At 36.6% G+C, this 16,103-nt stretch overlaps 2 protein-coding genes across 6 annotated transcripts; one reads left to right on the top strand and one right to left on the bottom strand.

Moving 5' to 3' along the window:
• Positions 1-792: 792 nt before the first annotated feature.
• On the top strand, positions 793-8,316 carry fitm1l (fat storage inducing transmembrane protein 1, like). Of its 5 annotated transcripts, none has more exons than XM_084411484.1 (4): positions 793-1,069; positions 5,055-5,238; positions 6,270-6,351; positions 7,033-8,108. In XM_084411484.1, exons 2-4 carry the CDS (start codon positions 5,220-5,222, stop codon positions 7,730-7,732), a joined length of 801 nt encoding a protein of 266 aa, XP_084267610.1. In that variant the 5' UTR covers positions 793-1,069; positions 5,055-5,219; the 3' UTR covers positions 7,733-8,108. The 5 variants fall into 5 exon arrangements, with proteins under 5 accessions (XP_084267610.1, XP_084267612.1, XP_084267611.1 ...); XM_084411485.1 differs by lacking the exon at positions 793-1,069 and adding an exon at positions 2,412-2,515; XM_084411486.1 differs by lacking the exon at positions 6,270-6,351 and having other exon boundaries at positions 7,033-8,316.
• On the bottom strand, positions 8,192-16,017 carry trnau1apb (tRNA selenocysteine 1 associated protein 1b). The gene is made up of 9 exons (XM_084411482.1): positions 15,700-16,017; positions 15,047-15,144; positions 13,755-13,854; positions 13,276-13,328; positions 10,360-10,491; positions 9,816-9,935; positions 9,232-9,469; positions 9,085-9,127; positions 8,192-8,991 (listed from the first exon to the last, which is right to left on the bottom strand). The coding sequence occupies exons 1-9, from the start codon at positions 15,733-15,735 to the stop codon at positions 8,849-8,851; spliced, it is 963 nt and encodes a 320-aa protein (XP_084267608.1). The 5' UTR covers positions 15,736-16,017; the 3' UTR covers positions 8,192-8,848.
• Positions 16,018-16,103: the final 86 nt, after the last annotated feature.

The following is a 16,103-nucleotide window of genomic DNA, read 5'->3' as shown; positions in this document are numbered from 1 at the left end:
CATGTGACACTGAAGACTGGAGTAATAATGCAAAAAATTCAGCTTTGCCATCACAGAAATAAATTACATTTACATATGTGACCCTGGATCACAAAACCAGTCACAAGTCGCATGGGTATATTTGTGGCAATAGCTAACAATACATTGCATGGGTCAAAATTATGTTATATGCCATAAATTTATGTTATAAATTTATTTTTCTTTTATGCCAAAAATCATTAGGATATTAAGTAAAGATTATGTTCCATTAAGATATTTTTGAAAATTTCCTACCGTAAATATATAAAACATTTAGTTTTGTGAGTGAATGCAGCAAAATCGCGAACATAAATGGACAACTGTAAAGGCGATTTTCTCAATGTTTCAATTTTTTTGCACGCTCAGATTCCATATTTTCAAATAGTTGTATCTCGGCCAAATATAACAAACCATACATCAATGGAAAGCTTATTTATTCAGCTTTCATGTGATGTATAAATCTCAATTTCAAAAAAATTGGCCCATGTGACAAAATTTTAGTTTTTTTATTGTAATAATATTTCACAATATTAATGTTTTACTGTATTTTTATAAGTTATATTATTAAATAAATGCAGCACTGGGGACTTTAAAACATAAAAAACATTTACACCAAACTTTTTAATAATTTTCTTTAAGAAAGTCTGCAAAAGACTTCAAAAAGAATCCAGCGTCCTAAATGTTGCCCTTGCATTGTTTTGTATTGAAACTGACAAAGATGTGAATTTAGAAATAGAAAAGCTTCATAAGAGGCCATAGTATATGGTGTCCTGTGATATGGTGGCGGGCAGGGGTGCTGATGGTTCTTGTTAGGGGAGATTATCAGGGGACGTCACTAATGCAGCAGATTCCCAGCCAACTCGAAGTGTTCACCAGAGAGACCTTTCAACACCATGTCATGTTCCTGTCACTGCAGAACAGTGGTAAAGACATTTATTATGGCTAAACTCATATCACCACACTGTGGGTTGGATCTGTCGTCTGTGGGATTTATTTTACACACAGTTATTGTGCCAATACTGGACATCCATCTGAACTGACTCTTAAGCAGGTACTGTTTTAGTATTCATCTTTAAATAATAAAAAAAATGGCTAACACTTTTCAATAAGGTTAAAGCAGTATAAAGAACTAACAATGATAAATTCGTTGTAGCATTTATGGATCTCGGTTAAAGTTAATTTATGAAAATTGAAAAGTTTATTGAAAGTTATTGAAAGGTTTCTGACAGCATTAAGCAGAGGATAACTAGGTGCTAGATGTAACCATACATCTAGTGGCTATTAGCCATAGTAGCATTCCTGAGAGGTCTCACAGTCACACCATTCCCTGAACAGCACACATTCACAATAGACAACTTATATATGGCCGTTAAACAGTCCTAATGTTCCAAACAAAAAATAACAGGATAACAGGTTGTCATAACAATGTTGACCCTCCATTTAATAAACAGGATGTCTGAAAGCACAAAGAGCAGCGCTTGAATAGTGTGAATGTCTTTTATTAGCACTTTGTCTGATAAAGATCTACATCAAGTTCTTTTAATAAAAAGTGGCATCTGAGATCAAGAGATTTTAGCATGTATATTTACAACGTAACAATATTAAATAAATACTAATATACAGTATAGACAGATAGAAATGACCTTAGCACAACCCCAAATTCATTCAACTTCGATTCAGGATTGCCAATACTATTTTCAATAAAGCGAATGAAAATATTCCTGTTTAATGGCATTCTCTCATCTTGAAAGTTCAGTATTTGAGACAATGCCTTTAAGTGTCTCCTGACTGATTGTATGATGCTGGGCATGACGCATGTCAGTCCGTCTGTATGAAATGTATGGATTTAGCAGTTATTCCAGCCCAGCGGCGGGACGAAGCACACCCAGTCATGCAGCTGCCCTGGATGCCAATCAAAGCTTTAGCAGAGGATTAATGGGAAGAGCCAGGGATGACTGTGCTCTTCAGTCAAGAGAACAGACAGCATACTTTATCTGGGTATCATAAGAACCTATTAAAAGGTTATATGTAGTAATGAAGCAAAATGGCATAGTCCTGTTAATAATTTAAGCCTTTAAACATAAAAAGCAACAGTAAAAGTGATCAACAGTTACAGTGGATCATTTACTATGAAAACAGGCCAGGAATAGTAGATCTATTACCATGCTTATGCAAATTTGCATGCGCTGATTATAAAAAAAGGTTTACAGGCCAAGAATATGATACAAGAATAAAGGTGAAATACATTTTTTTATGTGTTTGTAATTGGTATTTTATGAGCATTAGAATGTGTGATGGGTTTCATATACTGTGTTTCATATACTGTGTAACTGCAGGATGTTTTAAAGGTACTATTGTGTGGCTATTTAAAGCATAAGGGCAGCTGAGAAACTGCAGACATGCTGTTCATTCTATGAGAATGACACAGTGACTCCAGCCATTCCCAAGAGCCCATTTTAAGTGTCATATTTTGAGTCGGTGAACGCCTGGGACATCAGTAAGTAATATTTGTATTTTCAGTTTACACAATGAAATAGCGATTATTGTTAAGATTCGTTATATGGCTCACTTTTATGTATTCTGGTGTAACCCAGAAGAACATTACATGCAGTTAAATATGATACATTAATTTGAATGATTAAATGAAGTATATACTAGCACATTCTTATTGTATAAAAAAAAAAACCAGAGGGATGAGCATCTTTATGTGCATAAGGTGCATAAGGCTTGTGCCTGTAAGGATTACTTTAGATGAGATGAAGAGCATATAAATCAAGAACAATTTCTTTGAGAGAGTATCTCAAAAGGCCATGTAGACCATCTAAATAAATACAGGATTCATAGATTTATAAACTCCATTAATAATGGTCTGACATCAGCAGCTTGACAATACACAAGCTGTTAGCTATAAAGTGTAAATCTTTCATATTAATGCATTGTATTCAGTATTAATAGGCATAATCTTTGTGTGTGTGTGCGTGTGTGTGTGTGTGTGTGTGTGTGTGTGTGTGTGTGTGTGTGTGTGTGTGTGTGTGTGTGTGTGTGTGTGTGTGTGTGTGTGTGTGTGTGAACAATTGTTTTTATTGAGCAGTTCAATATAAGAAAAAATATACACCATTTTAAAGTGTAACCCATACCCCCCAGCCACCAACTAGGTAGACTTATACTGTGCTGAGGAATTGTAAGACATTGCTGTGGAAAAGGTAAAAAATAAAAATAGGCATAATCTTATGATTTTATGTTTACTTACCAACCATAAATTTGAAATATTATCTAAATAATTCAGTATCCTATATTGACAAGAAAACATTTGTCATTTGTTGCCCTCTTGCCCATCATTCAGGCATTAATAATAATAATAATAATAACTCTTATTTTAAAAGATATTCTGACTTCATACAGCACAACTTCAAATTTGACTTGAATCCTGTGAAACCTCAATTCAAGAACCAGGGGGCGTCATTGCATAAGATACTGTAATCGAGTAAGCTCATTGCTTGAAAAGAGAGGGTTTTTAAACTTCTTTAAAGCGCCTCCTTCTGGTAAACAGCTCTATCCAATGAGCACAAGCTGAAAACTAGTAGCAAATAGTTACACAAAAACATACACATGTATATAAAAAAAATATCAAAAATTATATATGAAGAGTTCAGATGCAAAAGCCTCTAAGTGCCATCTGAAATTTTCTTCTAGAATGATCATTTTTATCAAGCTTGTATATTTAAGTTCAGTAATTTCACTTAAATGACAATTAATAGGTCATTTTCATTGCCATTTAAGTGAAATTACTGAACTTAAATTTACAAGCTTGATAAAAATGACCATTCTAGAAGAAATTTTCAGATGGCACTTAGAGGCTTTTGCATCTGAACTCTTCATATATATATATGGCTATACATACATACACACACACACACACTAAATTATGTTTTTGAAAATGTAAAAAAAATGCAGAAAGTTTTCTGTGAGGGTTGTGTTTAGGGGCAATAATACAGTTTGACCACATGTACAGTATAAAAATCATGTATATGGAAAGTCCCCATAAGACATGGAAATTCAATGTGTGTGTTCTTGTTTATATGATTCATTAGGACACAAATTTGTATAATAGCATGGGTATAACACTGGTATTACAACATAAATGTGGTTTATGGGGACATTTTGACTGGGGACAGTCCTTGTAATTAAAATGGCTTAAAAAACATACTAAACAATGTTTTATTAAAATGTAAAAATGCTGACATTTTTCTGTGATGGGTAGTTTTAGGGGTTAGAGTAGGCGTTGGGGGATAGAATATAGAGTTTGTACAGTATAAAAACCCTTACATCTATGGCATGTCCTTATAATGATAGATTTGTCACCAACTGTGTGTGTGTGTGTGTGTGTGTGTGTGTGTGTGTGTGTGTGTGTGTGTGTGTGTGTGTGTGTGTGTGTGTGTGTGTGTGTGTGTGTGTGTGTGTGTGTGTGTGTGTGTGTGTGTGTGTGTGAGAGAGAGATGTGATGAGATGAAACATTCTTGGCTTGAATATAGACATAATTCAGGGTAGCACATATTTAATTTTTGACAGGAATGAAAATGAGGCTATGACAGATAAACAGTTTGTTAAATGGATTATTTAACGGCATGCCCATTGTTCTTTAGGGAAAAAAAATAAGTTCACAGAGACTCCATTAAACAGTTTTGTTGTGTTTTGTTAAATGTTGTGATTTGTTAAAATTTACATGTGATCTAGGACCTATCCCTCATAGCCTTTTCATTTGTGTAAAATTCAATATGGCATCTACCCATAAGGTCTATAACTTGCTTTCCTTCTAATAGAAGGTTCCATTCACAATCGTCATCTAAACATGAGCTAAAACTACTATATAATCATATAAAATCCTTTATATTGTGGAAATATGGATCAGTGTCTTCAATTTCATAAGAAGAACAGTAAGAGAGGAATACATTTATTTACAGGAATACTTCACCCGTGTGTACACACTGCATGCTCTTAAAACACATGCCAAACGCACTACATTTTTCTTAATATAGAGCTACTTCAAGAAAGCCGGGAGAGAGACCAGACGGGTGTTTGAAAGAGCCAGAGAAGATAATGCAGCTGGTGCAGACAGTGGAGGCCATAAAGGGACTCGGTGATTGACAGAGACAGGCAGCACCAACAGCTGAATCTAAGAATGGAGAAAGCAGCAGAGAGGGATGAAGAAACAGTACAAAGGTTAGAGCTAAATATGGCTGAATTGAAAAGCACCCCAGTAACTGTACACAGCATTTACTGACATTTATACAGCAGTGAACCACTGACATTTTGAGAGCACTGCTTTAAACTCATCCACCGAAAAAGAGCACTCAAATTTGTTACCGAAATGTTTAAGGTTTAGATTCACATTTGCTGTTGTGAACACTTATTCACATTTGTCAAGTTTTTTTGAGCAACAATCATTTAGTCCACTAACGACAATACAGTTACAGAGCATTCTCACACAGAACCATCTAATTGCAACATGACACCCGCCAACACGAACATACAGAAGGCGACAACATTTCTTTTTCTGTTCTGACGGGGTGGGGAGTGAGTGGGCCATGTGAAAGGTGCAAGAGACCCTCTTAGAGCAGTTGTGCTGTTGGAGAAATGAAAGAGACCAACGGATTCAAAGAACTTGGAAATCAGGAATGAACTGGATTTTCTTTCTCTTGGATGCAAGGCGTAAACGGAAGTTGTTGGCTGCAAGCACATAAAGGGGGAGTGCTTCCAGAAAGATAAAGATCAGAAGAGAGACAGGCCATGAAAATCACCTGAAGGTTAGAGGACACCAAGAATAAGAAGAGGAAACTACTAAAGTAGCACATGCCATTTTTATACCGGGTTTAAATGCATCAATATATGTGACTAAAACATATATTGCTAGAAAAGTGATTCCAGTGAATGAGAACATCCTATTGCAAACAGTCAATTGGAAAAGACATTCGAATGCATCATTAGACATGCTTACTGTTTGATAACGTACATAAATTCATTGTGTATTTTACAACTCTGACACAATGCAGCTGTCACTGAGGAAGTTTTTGTAGGATTCTGAGAGAAACTGGACTCTAACAACAACCAATCCATATTAACTGTAATTTGCTGGTGTGGTTAAAGAAAAATACAAATGTTTCTAAACTCTATCCTTGTGGTCATTACTGACCTGGCAGCTGGACTTCTCGGCAACGCATCTTTTCGACGTCATTTTCATTTGTTGCTTTCAGCATTGCTTTTGTTTGGGCCCCTCCTGAGTCTATGGGTTTCCCATTATAGTGTGTTTGCAAAGAGGACTCACTTTCTCTACAGGTAAGCAGCACAAACACAAATATGTGCAAATGAATGTCTTTAAAATTCAATAATTCAATTAAGCAATACCACACTAGCAAGCACGCTGGTGGTCTGCGGCCTCGTGCCAATCACAACAGCATGATTGCGCGTGTGACATTGCTTCAACGCAACAGTTCAATAAACAAGAAGGTAATATTGAGTAACTTACATTTTTGAACCTTTATTGCCTATTCTTTTTGTATATTTTTGCACTGCACATGAAAATACTTCCAAAAGAATCGAAACAAAAATCAAGCCATCGCGTTTCCGTGCAACGCACAATAGTAACTTTTCTGAACTGTTTTTAATTAATCGGTTTGAGTGAATGATTCAATGACTCACTCATAAAGACAGCTAAAGCCGTATATGCATGATTCCCTACTGTTCAGTAGGCGAACACAGTATACTTATTTTACTAGTAACTTCGCAACCTTTAAAAAGTGTTCTGTATAGTATGAATCAGGGGCATTTGAGGCTCTTTTTCGATATTGTTATGGAAATACATTGTGTATTCAGTCTTTTCCTTAAGTCGTTCACAAGCTGCACATGCAATAAAGAACATCACTGAATTGCACTTTCAAATGAGTGAAAACTAAATAGAGAATGCAAGACTGTGTTCAATATTAATAGAGTAATATGTCATTCACCATTCATTTGTAGGGTTTTCCTGCGCTCAGGCTGGGGCTGGACCTGCATCTTTGTTGGCTCTTTTGTCTTTGTCCTCTCTTTCTCAGTTCGTCGCTCACTCACACTTTCCCTGCGACACCTTTCTCGGCTAGCTGTGGCAGGTGGATTGTGGCTGGGCTTCCGCAAACTGCTTTGTCTATTGGAGAATGCCACCGGGAGCTGTTATGAACCCCTCAGCTCCAGTCTTGAGCTGGCTTCAGGGACCAATGTAGATGGCCAACCTTTATTGCTTTTACGGGAAGGTGAAACAAAGGAGGCCTGTGTCCGCTCTGGCATGTTGTGGCGTGGCTATGAAGTATCTGAAGATGCCCTCCTGCTGTGTTTGTGCTGCCTGCTTCTAGCTGAAGAGACTGCAGTATTTGGGCCGTACCTTTGCCTGGGTGGACCCTCTGAAGCCCCGCTGCGCATCCTCTTCCTGTTCTGTGTCCTTCTGTTGAGTCTCTGGGTGTTCCTGCTGCTCTGTCTGCTGGCTTACTTCCCAGAGTTTCCTACTCAGCTTCTGGGAGGTGCTCTGGGTTGTTTGAGCTGGAGAGCATTGTATCAGGGCTGGTACCGACTTGGACCTAGTTGGTACTGCCCCGGGAGGCCAGGGGTTGGACTTTTGTCAACACAGAGCAAACAGGATGAGACAACGGAGACACTGTGTGAAACTAATGATAAAGACATCAACTAGAGAAGGCTTGAGGAATTAAAGCTTGGCTGAATTTGGACTAATTATATAGTGCTTTATTACACCAGTGAAACCTAAAAAATATACACCCAAATCTGTCAATGCAAAATTAATGTATATTTGATCAAATTGCTGGTATTTATACAATTCATTCATGCTGATTATATTCTCACTCAAACCCTGACAATGAAAAAAATGGAATCACAGGTGGGGTTCGAGAAGGTACAGGGGTAGTTCAGTCCAAAATAAAAAGTAATCATTTACTCCAAGTTCCAAACCTGTATGATTTTTTTTGGTATGACTTCCAAATGGACTGTTATTGACTGTTTGAACCTCTGTGGCCAACAAAATATCTTTTGCATTAAAAGAAAAAAGTTTCAAACTATTTTTTGCCAATAGTTTTGACCCTAATACAGTACTAATTTCACAGAGAAAATGATTCCAAACAAATGAAGAAACAAATGAGACACCACATTAATTTATTAGGCTCATCCTTGACAATCTCAATTTGTTTTTTTATTACAAAAATACTCCAGAATTTCTGAAAATCTCAGCTTTAAATAAAAAACTTGTGATTCAATTATGCTCAAACTCGTATGTAATTTAAGGACAGACAGATTAATTTTGGGTCAGTGTGGCAATCATTTCTACACAGTTGTCTCGCTTTGCAAACATCTCTTGAACAAAGCTTTCAAAAACCTTCAGTGGTCTCATAACAAGACAATAAGGGATATATTCAAAGAGATATAAATGCCAATGTAGACCACACAATTTTAGTTTTAGTACCCACAAAGCATGCTTCAAATTTCTATAATGGAAAAGTTTAATAAGGCAAGAGCAAGAATGGCTCCCGGTTAAAATGACAATGGTAATGAAGTAGATTCTTTCCATCTCTCTTAAAACAAAATCTGTTCAACAAAACTTTAACTACATAACTCAGAAAAGAAGAAAAAAGGTGATGGACACACACATAGAAAAACGTCTTGTCTGCTGGGAGGAAGCTCCAAATAAAAAGTTGAAAAGGAGAAAAACATTCTCTGAAAACTTGCTCAGAGCATTATAAAAAGGCATGTTCCTTCACAAAGTATAATAATCCTGGACAGCGGTTGGTACAGTCAGTCAAGAACCATTCATCATAGGAATTTCAGATGTGACACTGTCCAATGGCTGCCAGTGGCAATCCATGAGTGAATCATAGAGCTCCTCACTACGCTCCATGTATTGCTTATTTAATGCATCCACATCCACCTGCAGGTTTGGGTCTGAGGGAGAAGAAAGATGGTGAGTAACTCACTGATATTCATTCTTGCTATAATAACATTTTTTGTCAACTAATCAGTGGAACTAAATATTACCTTCAGCAGGGTCCTCCTCAACATCCTCAGTGCCATCATGGGACTGCAAGAGCAAAATAAACAAATGGTCAATTTTAGAACAGAAACGTTTTTTATTAACAACAAAAATGCTTTTCATTGATCTTGTGTTTGCGACTGCTAAGATACCTCTGTGGATCCCTGCATGTCAGCGGGGTTGGGGGGCACCCCCATAGGTGGGGGCACTCCCATCATCCCATGTGGAACTGGTGGGGGGGTAGCATACGGGTTATATCCGTAGTTGTAACCGCTGTACTGATCATAGCCCCACTGTGGATAGTAATTGTTATAGGGCTGTTGATAGTACTGCTGTTGATAGTTGCTGTTGTAGCTGTTATTCTGGTTGTGGTAACTGCTTGATTTGTTGCTAAAATGTAAAAGAGAGAATATAACAAGATTTCATGTGGATTTGTCAGGTGAAAGTTCAAACATCAAGTCTCACTGACCACACAAAACTTAATCACAATGAATATACAGTAATAAACATTTGAAATGGATCAAAAAAGTTCATCAAAGTTGTCCTATTTTTGTTTCAAAAATTCATGTATAACTGATGAAAGGTTTTGAACCACTTCAAATGTTGACTACTATACATCAAAATAAAAGAATATTACTTAACTACATATATGCAGAAATTATCAAATTTTTTAATATTTAAATTTATTTCTTTAACCCATGAGTTAAACATTAATCAAAAATTGTATGAAATATACCCTTTGTTGACGGCGATGCTTATCCTGATGGATTTTCCTCCCAGACCTGATGCGTTCTGAAACTCCTCAAGGGCTTTCTTCTGTTCATTCTCATCACTAAACTTCACAAAGCCATAACCCCTGTTTGAAAGAACTAGATCATCAGCACCCGTTCTCTCACTCTTCATGCGCCTCATCATGCAGTATATGCATATTTCAATATGTATTCAGAAAGTAAAATATTTATTTGATGGTAGAACTGAAACTTCACTTTTACTTTTAACATGAAGTAGCATCACTTCAATTGTGAGTTGCTCTTGCTTACCCTATATGGGGAAAACAATAGTTTTAGCAGATTTGTAACAACGGCAAATCACATCCATGTATTGTCTGGCCCTTTTTAGGAGAGGGAGGGTAAAGAGTATCGACTGAAAATAAGCTTTTAAAAAAATATAAAATAAAATGTAAAGGAGACCTCATTCTGTGGTGAAGATCAGTAGGTCGAACTGTCAGAGAAAGCCAAGTAAGGTTATGCAGTACATGTGATGGCTAAAACATTTCATACCTGGAGTTCCCATAGGGATCAGTGACAACTTTGGCTCCTTTGCATGAAGGGAATTTTTTCAGAAAAAACTGATGAAGCTGGTAGTCATCCACTTCTGATGTGAGATCTCCAACAAAGACAGAGAATTCTGGGCTGAGAAAGAAAGTAAACCATATAAAGTAAAAAAAAAAATTTATTTATTGTAAAAATTTAATATTTAAGCACAAAAAAAGCAGCTGGGTCATTCAGTGTTAAATAAACCAAATCTTGGAAACTTCCCCAGCTAATTTTTTTTATTTTGTTAATATTTTTCTGAAGAAAGGTAAACAATAGTGATAAAAGCCAACCTATTAAATGTCATGGATGAATATTTACTGAATAACCCACTATTTTACAAAGGGGGGGTCAAAATGACCATTTTCACCTGAGATTTGAAGCCTAAATACATGTAGAGGCGAAAATGAATTTAGTTTTCAGTTCATTCCTATGGAAGTTGAGCTTCACTCTCACATAGGAATTAACTGAAAACGCTTGCTCTGCTCCGGGCCAGTGGACACGCACTGTTACACACTGGATTTCTTGGCTGACTAATGAGAGTTGTTTGATGACTCCAATGCGTTTATCAGTCCTGGGGGGAACACTCGTTTTGCACGTATTTGGCGCTCCCTATTGTTGAGGGTGTATTATTGACATGTGAAAGTCTCTTTTTAAAGAAGACACAAAGAGGATTATTGCTGAACTGTAAGCAAAAAACTTAAAGTAAAAAAGTTAAGTTTAAATTTACTGTAAAGCATTTTTTTAATACATTATCGCATCACAAATTAATACATTTCTGTCACAATATCACAAAACAGTCACCAAATATGGAATCTTGAGTTTCAGACCTTTACAACGATATGCATTTTCCCAAGATTAAAAAAAGTTGAGATTATAAAATAGTGCAGTAAATTTTGTAATGTGAAACATGACACTGCACAATGGGGGGGGGGGGCGCTAAAAGGAATTAAAGTACTGTTTTCATGGTAACACAAGGTCTGATTTTAAAATGGTTTTCACAAAATACTGAGGGTGTAAGCTTTTGAAAGATACCTATTTTGATGATTAATAAAAATATGTGATGGTAAACAAAGACAATAAATAAGCACCAAGCGTCCCGCTACCAGGACACTGACAGTAAGGCCCTATATGGTTCAATACCAGAGATATAGAGATTACAATGTGGCTCCATGAGTAAATTGTACACATTTTCAGTGGTCAAAAACCAAATATGGGTCACTTTGCATAAAATGTATGCTTTTTTCTTTTAAAGAGGAATGTCTGAAGAACAAATTAGGTTGAAACTACAAATGCATCTCGTTTCCTTCTATCAAAACAACTACATAGAACAGTGGTTCCCAACCTTTTCCAACTCGCGGCCAACAGAACCAAACACGTACGTTTTTGGTTGAATTTGAACAGACCTGACTATTTGTGTCTCGTTGGTTAATGGGGACTTAGAAACGGAGATTGTTAACACAGACTTTATGGAATAAACTGGCAATGAACAAAAAAATGCAGATAATGGGTTACCGGGCCCAGGCCCCATTCCAGAATGATCAGGTTCTCTAGCCGTAATACACATATATCAGACTTCTGTCCTGTCCATTGCTATGGTCACTAAATCAGTTTACAAACAACTGCACACCGACAGTTACGGCTAATGAGCCTCCATCAGATTCAAGTGTGTCATCGTCGGTGTGCGGTTATTTGTAAACTGATTTTAATTGCCTAAACCATGACTAAATAAAGTTTTTTTATATATATATTTAGTTAAATTCTCGAGTGCCTTGGCTTGATACGTTTTTACTGTTTTTTTCTTTATTTAGCTTTATTTTTGTCCTTTTGATGTCAGGCATTGCTAAAGATTTATCCTTACTTGTAGATGAAGAAAGATCTGCATTTATCCTTTTCAGCGACCCTGTTGATAACCATTTATCCATGTTTAAATCTGTTGTAGCCCACAGTTACTGTATACAGCAAAAGTATGGTAGATAAATTGGTGGCTTATTCTTAACATAACTGAACAGCAAGCTTAAATAGTGAATACACAGTAACAGTTTAATATTTATTTTTATTTCATTATATATTTAATTATTATATTAAATTAGACATTTTTTACATACATTAACAAAATTATCATTTTTAGTAACAGTAGGCTACTAAATCGCAACCTACAGGTTGAAAACCACTGGCATAGAAATATTCTTTTTCCAAAGTTTGCCTGCCTTTTATTTTATTTTATTTTATTATTATAGATATCTCACTATCCTTATAGATTCTGGTTCTTTAACTTGTCTGGAGCTACCAAGAGTTAACAGACCTAAGTTTCATCGACAAATGTTAAATACACAAATAAAATGTTTAGGTTACAACAGCATTTGTCTGAAAAACAGCAGTGATTGACTTTATTATTATTATTTTCAAACTTTTCAATGTTTTTGTGTTATAAAATGTAATAAAAATGTTCTTAACATTTATTTGGTTCTAACAAGTAACCTTTTGCTAAGAAAACCTCAGAACTCTGAAACCGGAATGGAAAAATACAGCTTTTGCTCAATACTAACTGAAATGAAAAATGATGAATTATAATTCCTGCACACAAGAGACTTGGTGTTGTTTCCAAACAAAGGAAAAAAGATATGTATATTGGTAAATAGTCACTTTTACTCCCCCTCTACAAAATAATGGATTACTCAGTAAATATTTATCCATGGCATTTTATATTTTGGCTTTTGTTCCTATTTTTGTTAGTCTTTCTTCAGAAAAAAATATTAACAAAATTTAAATTGAGCCAGGCACCTCTGATTGAGTTGTCACAGAATGAACCAACTGCTTTCTGTTTGGTTTCACAAAAAGAGATCAGAAACCAAAATGTTATTATGGACATTGTGTGCTTACCCAGGCTCTGGCCTTTTCCCATATGTTGCATAGTTTAGCTTGAACTTCCTGGGCTGAAAAGAAAAGAAATACAACCATTGAGCAAATGGAATAACACTTTGCCTGTAGTATGGACATAATTCGCTAACAAAGTGTCTTATTATTTGAGTAAGGAAGCTATTATTTCCACATACCTCCACCAATCAGTACTGGCTTTATCCCATTCGTCAGCTAGTTCCTAACAGAGTTTATTCACCAGCTTCAAACAAAGTCATTTTATAAACAGCCTCAACCACCTTCCTTAGGGAAGAAATTGAGCTCTGTAACTTGCTCATCACTAGTAATGTATAGAGTAATAACTGAAATGTCTAATATGAGGTGGGGGCCATGCTGGATATGCCTTCCTATAATAATCTAAATATATGAATGTATTGAATTCAAATAGATTAAATTGTACAGATAAACTATACAATTTAATCGATGCAAGTTTGGCGTCTCACCGGATTTGATCCTGGAACCAGCTTCCCATTAAGCCTCTGCACACAACGATCAACGCTGGCCTCATCTGCCATCTCCACAAAACAGTATCCAGCCGAGCCTCTGAGGAAACACAGAACAGTTATTTGAAAATTGGACAAAAGGTATAAGACTGTGTACCCTTTGCCTTGAATGAGGAAAATAACTACAATCCCAAGCATGGCAAAATACAAAATAATGAACAGAAATATAAAAATAGTGATATATAGATGTTTATTATATAGACTAACAACATTTTACACTTTTTTTTTTTAAACTATGTATATTTAGCTTGATAATGTAGGGAAACTGACTGTCATTTGCATTGCTTCATGATAGTGAGCGGTGCTAAAAATTGGTGGGATTTGCTTGCCACGATTCTGATTGGTGGAGATTTTTCTGCAGAATCATGGGTAATGAGATTTTTCACCAGGAATTCCACTGTTAAACAAATTATTACAAAAATTAAATTGAAATGATTCAGGCTCGGTGGCTTCAACCTCGTAGTAGGTCTATCAGTAGGCTTGGATTTGGGTTGCCAAATGTCAGTTTCATTGGTGCCAACAATGCAAAACTGCAAATCTTAGGCTGTGGACAATGTGAAACATATATTGTTCTCAAATGAGTCCACCTCCACTGTCCCACATGTGGAGAAGCCCCGAAGAGGCCTAACACCCGGACCGTTGCTGTGTCCAGAGTGAAGCACAGGGTGGATCTGTCATGGTTTGGGCATCAGTATCATGGCATTCCCTACTGTGTTTGATGGGCACTGCCTAAGGCCTACCCAACCATTCTGGAGGACCATGTGCACATAATGATTAAAAAAATTGTACCCCGAAGGGGATGTATCAGTATAATGTACATTATGTATCACACAGCAAGACTTGTTGTGACAGAACGGTTTGATGAACATGAAAGTGAAGTCAAACATCTCCCATGACCTGCACTGCCACCAGATCATCAAACATTTTCCTCCACCAGCATCACATAGTGACCTGGCCAATGTTCTGGAAGAGGATTGGCTCAAAATCCCTCTGGCCACTGTGGAGGACTTGTATCTGTCATTACCAAGATGAATTGATGCTGTTTGGCCGCAAAAGGAGGCCCTACTACACCATACTAATAAATGATTGTGGTCTAAAACCAGGTGTTTCAGTTTCATTGTCTAACCCGTGTAAATTACCATTAAAAAAATCCCTTTGGAGAAAATGAATGGGCTTTTTTTAAACTTCCGGAACAGACTGTTGTACTATTTAGAAAAGAGATGTAATCTTACCCAGTAACTCGATGTGTAATAATTTTGACACCGTAGGCAGTCTCTCCCATTGTGCTGAAAGCTTGCTTAATGAAGTTTTCATCCATGTATGGGTCTAACTGTAAAACAAATAATACAATTAATGGCCTAAGTTCAAGCAGATCCATGTCAGCATATTTTATATACATAAAACGTTAATAATTTACAGGAAAAGCAAACGTCTGCGTCACGTGTCCGTTTACAGCGCAATCAGCGGCGATATAAAACTTTAACGATCAAGTTGACTTAACTTACGGTTTAGTGCACTAACGTTTCACTGTTGTTTAGTTGCCAAGTTCATAAACCGGACATGCAGTTCGTCTCAATATTTAAAACTACGACACAAAAGCACTTGCGCAAGTATGAGGGGCTTCTCGAAAATGAACATGAGGAAACAAACTATTAATCAGCACTATGTTTACATATTACGATATAATAGTATTTTAATTCGATGTACATTAAGTATTTATTTCTGTAGTGACTTGTTTGGTTTAGTGTTGACTTGTTCTGGCCTGTTGGTCGTGCTTGCGTAACATCGAGCTAAAACCTCATGCTGCTGGTTTCTAACCGAACGTTACATACATAACTTACTCGCTGAATTATAGAAGAAAAGTAAGCAAAAACAGAATACTTACATCACCCATCCATAAGCTTGTCATTCTGTTAAACATCTTGGCGGCTAAAAGTGTTGCACCTCACAGGTTTGTGAAATTAAACGACTGTTGGCTGCCGATTTTGCCTGTGGTGATTCGTGAAGCTAGCAGAACGTCGTTTACTCAGACACACTTCCGCTTCCGGCCGCGCAGCTCTCAGATCCAGTGAGTTCACTCCCAGACAGTCCCTCTTGGAACTGGAAGTCTCAGGTCTGTCTATTTGGTTTACTCATGGTTCAGCACACTGAGCTGTACTATCTCTGGAAAGAATTCATGCATGGTTTCCCTTCCAAAAGCTACTGTTTTTTTAATAATAAAATTAAGTAAATATTACTAGTCTGCAACTGCGCATATGTTATTCGGAGTTTGACTTCAAGGGGCAGTAG

Source organism: Rutilus rutilus (assembly GCF_951802725.1).
Source record: "Rutilus rutilus genome assembly, chromosome: 6".
Lineage (NCBI taxonomy): Eukaryota > Metazoa > Chordata > Actinopteri > Cypriniformes > Leuciscidae > Rutilus > Rutilus rutilus.
This window is presented reverse-complemented; position numbering and strand designations above follow the sequence as displayed.

Bases quoted from the DNA above. Each gene is read 5' to 3' on its own strand.
- fitm1l (XM_084411483.1), top strand. From the start codon at position 6,173: ATGTTTCTAAACTCTATCCTTGTGGTCATTACTGACCTGGCAGCTGGA. The intron at 6,352-7,032 runs GTAAGCAGCACA...ATTCATTTGTAG, and splicing joins AGGACTCACTTTCTCTACAG to GGTTTTCCTGCGCTCAGGCT.
- trnau1apb (XM_084411482.1), bottom strand. From the start codon at position 15,735: ATGTTTAACAGAATGACAAGCTTATGGATGGGTGAT. The intron at 15,145-15,699 runs GTAAGTATTCTG...TTTGTTTTACAG, and splicing joins CAAGCTTATGGATGGGTGAT to TTAGACCCATACATGGATGA. The intron at 9,470-9,815 runs GTATATTTCATA...TTTACATTTTAG, and splicing joins AGCATCGCCGTCAACAAAGG to CAACAAATCAAGCAGTTACC.